General features: G+C 54.0%; 1 protein-coding gene across 1 annotated transcript in view; it reads left to right on the forward strand.

Moving 5' to 3' along the window:
- The window catches only part of VAC14 (VAC14 component of PIKFYVE complex), a 90,596-nt gene that overhangs the window by 10,039 nt on the left and 67,537 nt on the right, over window positions 1-13,020 (forward strand). Inside the window, exons 2-9 of the mRNA XM_084906716.1 lie at window positions 4,294-4,444; window positions 4,765-4,932; window positions 5,728-5,790; window positions 6,151-6,258; window positions 6,775-6,884; window positions 7,162-7,268; window positions 8,162-8,296; window positions 8,769-8,921. Coding sequence (XP_084762842.1) covers window positions 4,294-4,444; window positions 4,765-4,932; window positions 5,728-5,790; window positions 6,151-6,258; window positions 6,775-6,884; window positions 7,162-7,268; window positions 8,162-8,296; window positions 8,769-8,921 — 995 coding nt within the window. The remainder of the gene's footprint in view (window positions 1-4,293; window positions 4,445-4,764; window positions 4,933-5,727; window positions 5,791-6,150; window positions 6,259-6,774; window positions 6,885-7,161; window positions 7,269-8,161; window positions 8,297-8,768; window positions 8,922-13,020) is intronic.

A 13,020-nucleotide genomic window follows, 5' to 3' on the forward strand; every position in this document is an offset into this window, starting at 1 on the left:
TCGTAAAGATGACTTGAATTATGCCCTACTGGGTTTGGCTCAGTGGATAGAGCCAGCAGACTGAAGGGTCCTGGTCAGGGGCACATGCCTAGTGTGTGAGCTCGATCCCAGGAGAGGGCGTGCAGGAGGCAGCCAATCAATGATTCCCATCATTAATGTTTCTCCCTCTCTCTCTCTCGCTCCCTCATCAATCCTCTCTGAAATCAATATATATATATATATATATATATATATATATATATATATATATATATATATATATATCTTTTTTTTTCTTTTTTTTTCTTTTTTTAAGATAACTTGAATTATAACACTAAGGGCTCAGGACCATCTGAAAACGATACTGATTGACCCGACAGGTTAGATTTAGCTTAGCAGATCCCTGCCCTGGTGTCTCCAGCGCGGCAGCAGAGCTTTGCCTGTGTTTGCCCTGCAAATGGTGATGAACTGCAGCCTGCTGGCTGTCACGGATCCATCCCCGGTGGGTGCTTACTGATTCTCCACCCGCTGTGCTCAGAGATACAGGAATCCTGGCACTGGTCGAGCCTGACCTAGAACAGGGAAGAGTGCCCTTTCCAGTCGCTCAGGGACCATTTGTGACCTGAAACAAGGAGACAGGTGAGGAGGTGTTTCCAGCATGGCCTGTGCTGCTGCCAGGGCTGGGGGTTTGAATCCCCTGGTGAAACCGCATCCTCACTCCCACCCCCGGTGCTGCTCTGACCTGTGCGGAGCAGAAACATGGCCCAGCCCCCTTGGGTGTGCTGTTGGCAGGCAGAGTTCCCAGCAGGCTGTCAGGGCTGGAGGGGAGGCCAGCTGTCTCAGGGGCCCTGGACTCCTCAAGAACAAGGAGACACAGGTTCTAGATTTTTGTGGAATTCATGTCGTTCTCAGCTCTCAGACTATTCATTAATTCCTAAGGCAGTGTGAGATCTCAAATTCAGCCACCTAGGATTTAAAAAGTTTGCTGCTGCATTGGCCGGGAATCGAACCCGGGCCTCCCGCGTGGCAGGCGAGAATTCTACCACTGAACCACCAATGCTCCAGCTGTCAGCAGCTGTGTGAGCACCTCCCTTTAATTTCAGGCCTGCCTGGATGTATACTGATTCAAAACAAAACAAGGCCAGGCTCTAAATCTGCCACATCAGCGCAGCTGGAAGAACAGGAAGCCTATGTGGAGGCAGAGTTGGGAGGGAGGGAGGGAGGGAGGGAGGGAGGGAGGGAGGGAGAAGGGGGGTGGGGGGACGGGGAGAGGGATGCCTTCAGACCTCAGGACAGAAACTAGAGCTCAAGCCCTCAGTAGCAAAAAGCACATTGCAACTTTGGGTGACTTTCTCCCCTCTGATGTCTCTAATGGGTGGGTCCTCCCACTCTGCGTTCACATGTTAGTTGAGTTATTTTTAGGTTCTCAGGTTTCACCACGGTTTCCTGCTGGAAGCTGGCCAAGGTTGAGGGGGCGCAGCACGAGTCCCCTCACTGGTGAAGGGCATGAGGCCTCGGTCCCACAGCCAGCAGTGCCTCTCTGGAGAACCCTCATGCTGTCCACGCACTGGCTGAGCAGGGAAGTGTGGTTAGATTCTCAGCCCTGGGGCTGCTGCAGGCCCCGCAAGGTTGAGGAGGCTGGCTCCTCCAGTGGATCTCTGTGTGAGGGGGAAACCTGCCAGGGAAAGGCAAAAAGAACAGCACTGCATTGGCCGGGAATCGAACCCGGGCCTCCCGCGTGGCAGGCGAGAATTCTACCACTGAACCACCAATGCTCAAGCTATTTGCTGATGCCTCTTCAGGGCTTTTCTCAAGGGACTGTATCTTATGGAGGCACAGAAGAGGCCTAGCAGATGCTGGCCTCACCTGGCTGGTTCGTCCTGTTTGGAAAGCCAGACTGGTTTATAGAGAACCACCCTTGCTGGGCCTTATCCTGCTTTGGGAGGGGCAGGGGGAACCTATGAAACTGACATTGAATTTACACCCGGAGGCCCTTGATTTATCCAAAACCTCAGTACAGTACGTCCTTGGGTTACGCTAGAGATCCGTTCCTACGGTGCAACGTAACACGATTTTCTCCATAAGTCGGAACCCACCTGCATAAACACCTACGTCACTCACATGGAGCACATACACAGCAGTAATGAAGTGAAACAGTAAAAAAAAAAAAAAAAAATTAAAAGAAAGGTAACAATTCTTGACCTTTACTTGTGGTAAATAAATAATAAAAAAACATAAAGCACATAATGGACATACATCGAAATGACCAAACTTTTTTTTATAAATAAACGGGAGATGGCGATGTAACCTCGAAACGACGTGACATACGTTGAGTCCGACATAACCCAAGGACTGTCTGTACCTGGATGGGCTTGGTGGAATCTCATTCTCGAAAGATCAAAGGAAGAGGCACCTCCCAGGCCACTGCACAGCCCCTTCCTGACATGCCCGGCTCTGCTCTCACGTCCACCGGCTCAGGAACCAGCCAGTTAGTTCACCTGTCCGCACAGTGCCCGGCACAGAATAGTGCCCCATACAGCTTGCTGCATTAAATCTTTATCAAACCCTGCCCAACCCCTCATTGAACAGCGTTTTTGCAGGCCTGGTCACTGCCGCATAGGGTGGCACATTTATCTTTGGACTGCCCTCATTACTAGCAGGTTCCTTACACTGAGCAGGAACCACATAGGTTAATTGATACCTTTCGGACTTGATGTTCTTAAAAATTCTTCAAGCAAACTTGCCGTTTATACAACAGGCAAGCAGTGTACCTGCCTTGATGGGCACAAAGTGATCGGACAGAGAGTTCAGGCAGCTGCTTGTAAAGTCCCTCATCCCTAGACCGCCCTCATCCACGGTCCCTCCCCGTCCATCTCGGGCTTCTTAATACGCTTTTCTGAAGGACACAGTGTCTCGGCCTTTATGTCCACTGGGGTGTGAAAACAGAGACTGGTCCCCGATGGATCTGAGCCTCCTGTACTCTCCTCCACTCAGGGCAGGGCTGCCTTGGGAGCATCCCCTAGCCCAGTGGTTGGCAAACTCATTCGTCAACAGAACCAAATATCAACAGTACAACAGATTGAAATTTCTTTTGAGAGCCGAAAACCGACTTCTGCGCATGGGCCACAAAGTTTCGATCGCACATGCGCACCACACGTGGTATTTTGTGGAAGAGCCACACTCAAGGGACCAAAGAGCCACATGTGGCTCTCGAACCGCAGTTTGCCGACCACTGCCCTGGGTGACCACAGGCGCCATGAGCTCAGACCTCCCTCCTCCCTGTTAGCGTCCCTCACCAGGCAGACACCTCAGAGCCATAGCTCTGCTTCCTCTCCCGTGTTTCATGGGCTTCTCATGCTTTTCTGTAGGAAGTAAAACAGTCCCTCCCTGCTCTTTCCCATGCCTCGGCCATCCTGCAGCCTCTCCTTGCTGACCCTGATGGCTGTGGGGCTCTCCTGTGGGGATTTTCAGTTTCCTTCTGTCAGCCCAGCCTTCCCGGGCGGCCCCCAGAAGCACTGCATCTCAGCACAGATCTGAGCGAGTCACCCCATTGCTGGCAAACTGGCACCGGCTTGTCGTTTCCTTTAACTGTCTGGTCGCTCCTTCCACACACCAGACTCCTCGTCCTTCCCTAAGCATGCATGTCTTTTCAGAGCTCCTTGCCTCTGCTTCCCTGTCCCTGAGATAGAACACCACGCCTTCCTATCCCTTTACCCAAAAAGCACCTATCTGTCTTCCTAAGGTCTGACTCAAATGGCCAGTCAGCCCAAGAAAGTTAGCCCATGGCATCTGTCTTGCTTCCGTAGCATCAGTGTGGCTTCTGCAGCCACATTGCTACAGTTTCGTGCTTGTCAGTGTGTGGATCTTGCCCATTGGACGGGGATCTGGTTCAGCACCATCCCTGGAAATAAAGACTCAGACCTAGGAACCTCTGTCCTGCTGGCGTGCCCGAAGGGAGGGTTGAGCAAGTGTTGAATAAAGATGGTTGACCAACTGATAACGCTTTGTAGTTTTTGTTCCCCAACAAGGTGTTCACTTGCGTTCTCTGTCAGATTCCCGGAAGTGAGATAGCGCCACTGTTCCTCATTCTGTTGTACACAAAGGGAAACTGAGACCCAGAATAGGGAACAGCCATGACCCAGCCTGCGCCTCCCAGTCAGCAGCAGCCCTGGGAAAGACCTACCCTGGCGTGCCTGCTCCCAACTCCTCTCTCTAAACCGGTCATCTCTCCCCCTCCTGCCGGCCCCGGCCCTGGAGCAGCAGCGGGACAGGCTGATTGCACTGGCCCTGCAGCCCCTCTCCCTCTCTCTCCAGGCTGGTCCGGGAGTTCGTGGCCCAGAACAACACCGTGCAAATCAAGCATGTGATCCAGACCCTGTCTCAGGAGTTTGCCTTGTCTCAGCACCCCCACAGCCGGAAAGGGGGCCTCATCGGCCTGGCCGCCTGCTCCATCGCGCTGGGCAAGGTGGGCCTTTCTCCCGGAGGGACAGACACCCCAGCCATGGCCTTGACTCTGACCCGAGACCCTACGGGGCTTTTTCAGACCTGTGTTTTATTGCCAGTCTCTCCACACCTAAAGCAGCAAGGTCTTGCAGCCTTATGCCCTGGCCTGGCCCCTGTCCTGGGAGGCCAACCTGCAAAGAGCATTTAAGCCTAGCCCCACACAAAGACTTGGGATGTCAGGTTGCACCAGGGACTAGTGGGGAGGGGAAGGGAGATAGGGAGGGGGGGAGCAGGGATAGTGGCTGGCCTTTTTTTACCTGTTTCTCCTCCTCCCCACCCCAGGACTCAGGGCTCTACCTGAAGGAGTTGATCGAGCCGGTGCTGACCTGCTTCAATGACGCAGACAGCAGGCTGCGCTACTACGCCTGCGAGGCCCTCTACAACATCGTCAAGGTGGCCCGGGGCGCCGTGCTGCCCCACTTCAACGTGCTCTTCGACGGGCTGAGCAAGGTGACCGCTCCTCACCCCGGCCGGGCTGAGCTCGCTCCACCCTCTAACCGGACCTTCCAGGACCTGAGTGCCTGGGCCCCTTTCCCAGATGCAGGCCGAGCAGATGAACACAGAGTTGTCAGGGGCACTTGTCTGTTCCATCTAGTGATGTTTTTAATGGGCTCGTATTTACATATTTTCCCATTTCCCTATTAATTTACCCTTACTGCAGTTTATGAAAGTACCGGTCCACCGCAGATTGGAGGGGGAACTGATAGTTTGGAAAGCCTAAGCTTCCCTATAGAAGGTAAAGATGGTGCATCCGAGTACAGAGTGTAGTTCCCCTGTGAGGGGAGCACCAGCCTGTAAGGGCTCGGGGAAGCGCTAAGTTGGTGGAGCTCCCTCCCAGGCACCAAGCTCTGCTGCCGGCTGATGCCATAGTCACTGCTGGAGTATCAGCCTCACGGCTGCCTTGGTCCCCTCCTCCAAGAGCGGAGAGAGGACCCGGCAAGTTAAGATCCAAAACCCTGAGAAAGGCAGACCGGAAGCAGCCTCCTGACCCAGGGGCAGCAGCTGGTGGGACTTCCAGCAGGTCCCAGAGGTCCCTGACAGAGCGGGATGTCCACCCAACCTCAGTTCACTGGCCAGGTCCCATCTTGCCCATCCCACTTCCCCTGCCTTCCTTCGGTTTATTTATTGAATAAATTTATTCACCGAAAGAGGAACCCGTTCAGTGTTCCGAGCTGCACCAGGGTTGGCCGTGGGTTTTCCATAGATGTCGTGACCTCTGCCATCTCCCTCCTCTGTGTCTCATAGTTGGCTGCTGACCCGGACCCCAATGTGAAAAGCGGATCTGAGCTGCTAGACCGCCTTTTAAAGGTATTTGTACTCGATGCCCACTGTTCTTTCTAGAATCTATTTCTCACATCTGTCTGTACAACTTATAAATCCTGTCACTGGGGCGCGCTTCCTAATTCGTTTAAATTTGTTCATATACATGCAGTAAAGGTCACTCTTTGACGTACAGTTCATTGATGTTTATCCTTACCTTGGCTGGGCTGGATGAGTGTGTGGACTTAAGGCACCAGCACAAGCAAAATACAGAACGGCTCTGTCACCCATTTTCCTCTCTGGCTGCCTGACCCCCGGAGCCAGCCCTAGGCGGGGCTTGGGCCAGGCCAGGCCGCCCCTGTCCCTGCCTCTGGCTCACTCAGCAGCTCACGCGCCTTTGGCCCACAGGACATCGTGACGGAGAGCAACAAGTTTGACCTGGTGGGCTTCATCCCCTTGCTGCGGGAGAGGATTTACTCCAACAACCAGTACGCCCGGCAGTTCATCATCTCCTGGGTAAGGGCCGGCCCAGCACCCTCTCCAGCCGGGACGAGCCTCTGGCTTGGTCACATCTGCTCTCTGGACACCTGGCCAGGTCCTGTGGCTGCAGAGGCGCCTCATTATTAATCTCATCGCCAGTGACACCACATAATCTGAACACACATTTATTCAGCTTGTCCCTGTGAGGATACAATTGTTTCCTTTTTCTGAGAAACTCCAATTTCCCCTTAAAGCCAATAGGCTACTTCTGGCAGTCACACCTCTTCCAGCTTGTCTGTCCCTTCCCATGTCTCCCCGCTCCCCCATGGCATCTGAATTTTCTGGTGGTTATATTCCTGTCTCCCTGCACTGTTACCCAAGGCCATAGCTGCTAGCACCTCTCCGCCCGCATGTGCAGGGGGCACCCGCAGTGCCAGGAAATGCCGCCTGCAGGCCCTTCTCACTGCCCAGGCCCCGAGGGTTGGGGAGGAGGAGGCGACGATGGCTCTGGGCTGGGGTAACATTCCCTCCTGGTTTCTTCCCCTGGGTCAGATCCTGGTTCTGGAGTCGGTGCCAGACATTAACCTGCTGGATTATTTGCCAGAGATCCTGGATGGACTCTTCCAGATTCTGGGTGACAACGGCAAAGAGATTCGGAAAATGTGAGTGGAGGAAGGAGGCAGGCAGCTGCCACCGTCCGGGGCCCCTCAGTGCGCACACGTATCCCACACAGACAGACAGCGGGCAGCAGGACAACAAGAAGTTCCTGCTCTTCTTCCTGGTTTGTGTGCTTCCCACCGTGAGGAGCTAAGAGCTCAGCCCCCTGCCTCTGACAAGTTCATCTGACAAGTTCAAAGTGTCGTTCCATCTGGGTGGCCGACCCAGAGCAGAAATGGGCCCTGGCTGCCATATGCTACGTCCCTTCTCTCTCATTGGCAGGTGTGAGGTGGTCCTTGGAGAATTCTTGAAAGAAATTAAGAAGAACCCCTCCAGTGTTAAGTTTGCCGAGATGGCCAACATCCTGGTGATCCACTGCCAGACCACGGGTGAGTGTGTGAAGGCCCAGGCCCTGCCACCCCGTCAGACGCTCCTTTCTCTCTCACCGTCTGGGAAAGAGTCCGGGCAGGAGTGGGAACCGGCGCAACGCGATCCCGAGCAGTGGAGAGCCGGGTCCTTGTGAGAGAGATTCGGGTTCTCTCAGCATGGAGGCCCTTTTCTTGGCCGGGCCCTGGAGGGGTGCACAATCAGGAGGCCCTCTTGGTGGGAAGCCGGCCTTAGCAGCGTGCGTTGAAATGCTTGTGGTTGGTATTGTGTTTCCGTTAGCTTCTCTTGAGGATCAAACCTCTGCAAGATGTAACTGCTTGACACAGCAGACTTACTATTGATCACGAGTCTGCAGTCCGCTGGGTGGCTCTGCTCACCTGGGCGAGGTGTGGCTGGGCTTGGCCATGCACCTGCAGTCAACTGGAGGGGCAGCTGCAGCTCCGTGGTCTGGTGGCCTCACTCGTGTCTGGTAGTTGGCTGGCTGTCACCTGGGTCCCTGTGTCCTTCCAGCAGGCCAGCCCAGTGCACTCACATAGAAGTGAGCAAGGCCTTTTGAAGCTTAGGCGTAAACCAGGCACATCATCACGTTACCACCTTCTGTTGGCCAGTGGAGAAATGGACTCACCCCTTGATGAGAGAAGCTGGGCAACCCCATTGTGGAGGGCACGGACGCAGAGAGGGGGAGAGAATCGTGGCTGCACTTACAGCCTGCCACAGGCTGTTGCTCCATTCCAACATGGAACTGGATGTACCCCGCGGGAGGCAGAGAGCAAGGGTGAGAGGGTACTGGTGAGGCCAGCAGCAGCAAAAGCCCTCAGGGCCTCCCAGTCCCATCTGTGGGCATGGTCGGTGGGAGGGAGCGTTTCATCCTGGAACCCGCCCCTCCCTCTGCCAGACGACCTGATCCAGCTGACAGCCATGTGCTGGATGAGGGAGTTCATCCAGCTGGCCGGCCGGGCGATGCTGCCCTACTCCTCTGGGATCCTGACCGCCGTCTTGCCCTGCCTGGCCTACGACGACCGCAAGAAGAGTATCCTTTGCTCCGGAGAAAGGAGGCGAGAGCAGCCCCGCAGGGCGCTGTGAAGTTGCAGGACCCTGCAGTGGGGTGGGTCTCCCTTGGGATGGGGCACCTCCAGATAGTCCCTGGGATCAAGGGAACGGGAGGTGTTGCTGAGCACAGACTGGGAGCGCCAAGACAGCACCGAAGCTGTCCTGCTCGCTTACAGATCTGGAGCAGCTCTGGTCCCACGCTCCAACCCCTGAGCTCACTGCCCAGCCAGGGTGGGGAAGTCCTGTTGGTGGGACGTCCACCAGGAAGAGGTCCTACGAGTCACAGGGGCATCTTGAGGGGACACCAGTGTGGCAGGAGGACATGCACTCTGTTCAGACTGCCGTCTGCCCACTAACACGCCTCTGAAGAGGACCGAGCCCTGACCGATGCCGGTGCACTCGGGCTTAGGGAAGCCACCGGGTGGGGATGCTCCTTACATCAGTGGACCCAGGCATCAAGGAGGTAGCCAACGTGTGCAACCAGAGCCTCATGAAGCTGGTCACCCCTGAGGACGATGAGCCTGAGGAGCCAAAGCCAATGGTGCAGAGGCAGGCAGACCCCAACCCCGACGACGCTTCGGCGAAGCAGGAGGGGCCAGGCAGTGGTGAGTAGGCTTTGCCTCCTGCCCCTCACCTCCCAGGCCGGGCACCAGGGAACCAGAGGTCGTAGTTGATTTGGTCGTAGTTAGCCCCACTAACTACTTTCCATATGTTAACTCATGACAACTCAATAAGGTGGGAAGCGCTATGATCCCCGCTGTACAGACAGACATGGGGAAGATAGATCACACAACCAGGACCTGGCCGTTGCTAAGTGTCAGAGTTGGGATTTGAACCCTAGCAGTCTGTCTTGTGCTCTTAACCATTTTGCTTAGAAAGCCATTACTCCCCTGAATCCTTCTCCGGGCTCAGCTACAGAAATGGTTTTCTGTGTGGGAAGGGTGGAGCGTGGCAGCACAGGTCTCTTGAATCTTGGCTGTAGACATGCAGCCGCCCTGCTGCTCTTCCTGCGCCCGTCATCCTCACAGAGGGAGCTTATTCAGTCCGGGGCAATTCTGTCACAGTCAGTGTCTTTAAAAAATGGAACGACTCTGCTCTCCTTTCAGACTCCGTAGCATCATTGTCTTGTTTCTCTGTAACGGGAAGAAAACCATGTGTCTGCCGATTGCAGTCCGGAGTTTGACCCTCTAAATGTCGTCTAGAACTGACTTTTTCTCTCTCTCTCTCGATGTCTGTCCTCACTGAGGTCACTGATCAGCTTTGGGGCGATGTGCTTCTTTACAGAATCGGCCAGAGAGTACATTGATGCGGAACCTACTCAAATCTGTGAGTCTGGGACTTTGTCCCAGGAGGAAAGAATGGAGAAAGCATTTTCTCCCCTGGCCATTCTATGTGAGCATTTCAGGCACGCTGCCCTGGCCTCCTCCCATGGGTGTGGCGTGCTGGATTCTTTCAGGTGTCACGTTACAGCGGGGCCTGGCCTCTTGGGCCACAGTAGCAAAACAGCTGGAGGCAGAGCAGCCCACAGCTGGAGCATTGGTGGTTCAGTGGTAGAATTCTCGCCTGCCACGCGGGAGGCCCGGGTTCGATTCCCGGCCAATGCAGCAGCTGGAACCTTTTTCGGCGGCTCCTTGAAAAAGGAAACTTGGGGAGATAAGTTAGTAGGAGCCTCCCAAGGCAGGAGCTTTCTCTCTGAGAGATATTAGAAGAATCTCGGGCATAGACATGTTTTGTGAACTTTGACTGATATATGAGTATTTCTTAATCTTTTCATTTTTAATTCTCGTTTTAGAAAATTTGGAAGGGGAGGGGATATTAAAAAAGCAGGACTGTTCCCACCAAGAGCCAATCAGTATTATGATTTGGTGTATTTTTTGCATTGTATGTATTTGAGGTCATACAGCTTGTATAGGGTGGTTTGCTTATGTGGCAACCAATCAGGCCTCTGGAAAGGAACCACCATCCTGTGGTCGAGGTAGCGGCTGGGAAACCAGCTGGAGCGTTGGTGGCTCAGTGGTAGAATTCCTGCCCGCCACCCAGGAGGCCCGGGTTCCATTCCTGCCCAAGGCGGCATAATTATCTCGGGTTTTAGGTAGTTTTCCTTAGCTTTCTGGAAACAGCTCCCTGCTCAGGAGAATCTTATCTTAACCAAGATGCCTACAGGCAACTTGGCTTCAGATTTTACTGCCTCATAAACAGCCTTTCGACAGACACAAAGCTCACTTTACGGTAGTTCCCAGAGATGGCAACAGCTAATTGGGGCTCCGCATCCACTCCAGCCCTGCGTGTAACTAACCAGCACCTTACCAAGGTGCCAGGAGAAGGTGCCAGCAAGCCGGAAGAGTGATGATTTCACTGGTCGACGGGTTTATCCCAACCTTCCCCTTCCTCCAGTCATTCTGTTCCTCTCTTCCAACCGGGCCCTCCTGGAGAAGGCAAGAGCCTCCGCCTGCTCTCCCTCGCCTCGTGTCTCCCTCTTGGCTCAGCCTGTGTTGCTGCGTCCCACAGCACACCTCGTTCTTCACCGCACGCCTCTGGCCACGCCCATGGGAGACTTGTCAGCCAGGCCTTCTGTGCATGAGCACGCACTCACACACACAGACTCACACACTGCTTCTCCTTCGCCTCACACCACAGGGCTCCGGTCGGGACAGGCTCACGTGGGTGCCACGCTGCACCCAGCCCCCTCTGCTTTCTCTGGCTCTCCCTCAGCCCTCCTGCCGGTGGGGGTCCAGTGCAGGGTCCCTCTCTGACTCTGAGTTCCTGTGGGACATGATGTGTCCTTCCTGTCCCTCTCCGGAACATTCCCTAATGGTCACATGTGCTGTGACCTGGCTCTGTTAACCTCCTATCTGATGCCCTTGGGCAAGTGGCTTGGTCTTTCTGTGCCTCAGGTTCCTTGTTTGTTAAATAGGGCAGCAGTGATGACACAGCCCACAGTGTGAGGGCGAGTTTCAGACAAGAGTTTTGCACGTAAAGCTCTTAGCACATGAGAGAGGCACTCAGTTCCAGGTGCTGTAGGGCCTGGTTGCTTTCATTCCAGTTATAAGAGATCCATCTCCTTAGCAGTGTTCTCCCTTGTGTTAATCACTAGCCTTGCCCAGGTGGGTCCTAAAGGAGGGAAGGAGAGGGTCAGGGGTTGAGGTCCATGTAGCAAGTGAGGAGCAGAGCTATAAATAGGGTTCCGTGCAGGGCTGGTGACTGGGGGCAGCATGTGATGGACCCATCCGCTGCGGAGTTCTGACGCGGTGGGTATATCAGCACCTCCTGAGGGCTCTGCAGATGCAGGGACGAGGCCCGGCACCTGCCTGCAGGAGCTCAGGGCTGCGCTGCCGGTGAGGCGCCTTGTGACTCTGGGCGTGGTCACGGGGCCCTGCCAGACTCCAGGGGGGTTATTTGAACTGGATCTTTTCTTTCTCTTTAGCTTCCACTTTCCCCCATCCTCACCCCCATTTATACTCTAATTATAAAGAAGAGATTTGGGGGAAGAAACAGACATTCCTACTGGGCGAAAGCAAAAAGTAAACAAGTTAAATATATTGTCTGGCAAATATATTTAGCAGCGTGCATCAGAAGCCTTAAATATTTAAAAAATTTTTAAAGGAAATAAATGGGTTTTTCCTTTTAAACACCTAACAGGTGGTAGCCCATTGGTTGTCATAGCAAGCCTGTGGTGTCGATACTGTCATTAGCCCACCATACAGGCGAGGAACAAGCCAAGTAGCCTGCCCAAGGGTCACACAGCCAGAGGAGAGGAGTCAGTGCTCACACCCAGTCCCAGGGACCTGAGTCTCTGCTCATAGCGATGTTTACACTGTGGTTCTCGGACGAGGGAATTAATACAAAAGGGCAGCCGAAGGTGCTTGGCCTGACTGGGGCTCCGAGAACTGCAAAGGAAAACAAAGTATGATTTTTATTCGGCTTGGCAAACATTTGAAGGATTACTGATATCCCTGTGGGGGCTTCTTGGGAATGACTGTTCTCCTTTCTTGAATATACAGCAGTAGAACCCTCCTAAAGGGCCACTTGGCAATATTTGTTGGGGTGTCAGATGCCTGACCATCCTACCAGCAGCCCCCGTGTTCAGGAGATCTGGAGAAATGCTTACCCTCGTGCATAAGGAAGCACGGGAGGATGTAAACGAAATTAGGAAACAATCGAAATTAATTGGAAGCCAGTTTCCGACATCACATCATTCCATCTATAAATATGTGTGTTTTTGAAAGATGAGAGGGGAGAGGCCACCAGGGGCATGGAGCTCCAGCTGCTTTTCCAGGCTGCTGGTCCAGGCCGGCCTGCCCCCCCCTCACACATTCTCCTCTGTCCCGGGGGCTGCTCAGCAGGCCCAGCTCAGGCCCAGCCCCCACTGCGCTGTGCCACGTCCTCCAGAGGCTCTCTCGGCTCAGACTTTCTGTTGAGCGGTGACGAGAGGGCCCCCGCCTCACTGGTTCAGTAGTTTCCTGCTCGCAGAGCGAAGATCAAAGGCTGAGGAGGGACGGGCTTGGCTTTGTTTTTGACATTTTCAGAGTGAGGACATGTTTTACTTGTATAATTTAAAACCGTTCAGAGGCCAAGGCTGGTACCATTTGAACGATATACATAATAATAGTTTTAATTTTAACCCACAGAATAAAATATGTGTCCATAGTGATGCAGGATGGATGGACAGATTGCTAGGTAAATGGAGAAGAGACCGCTTCCTTA

Source organism: Pipistrellus hanaki (assembly GCF_964339955.1).
Source record: "Pipistrellus hanaki genome assembly, chromosome: 15".
NCBI lineage: Eukaryota > Metazoa > Chordata > Mammalia > Chiroptera > Vespertilionidae > Pipistrellus > Pipistrellus hanaki.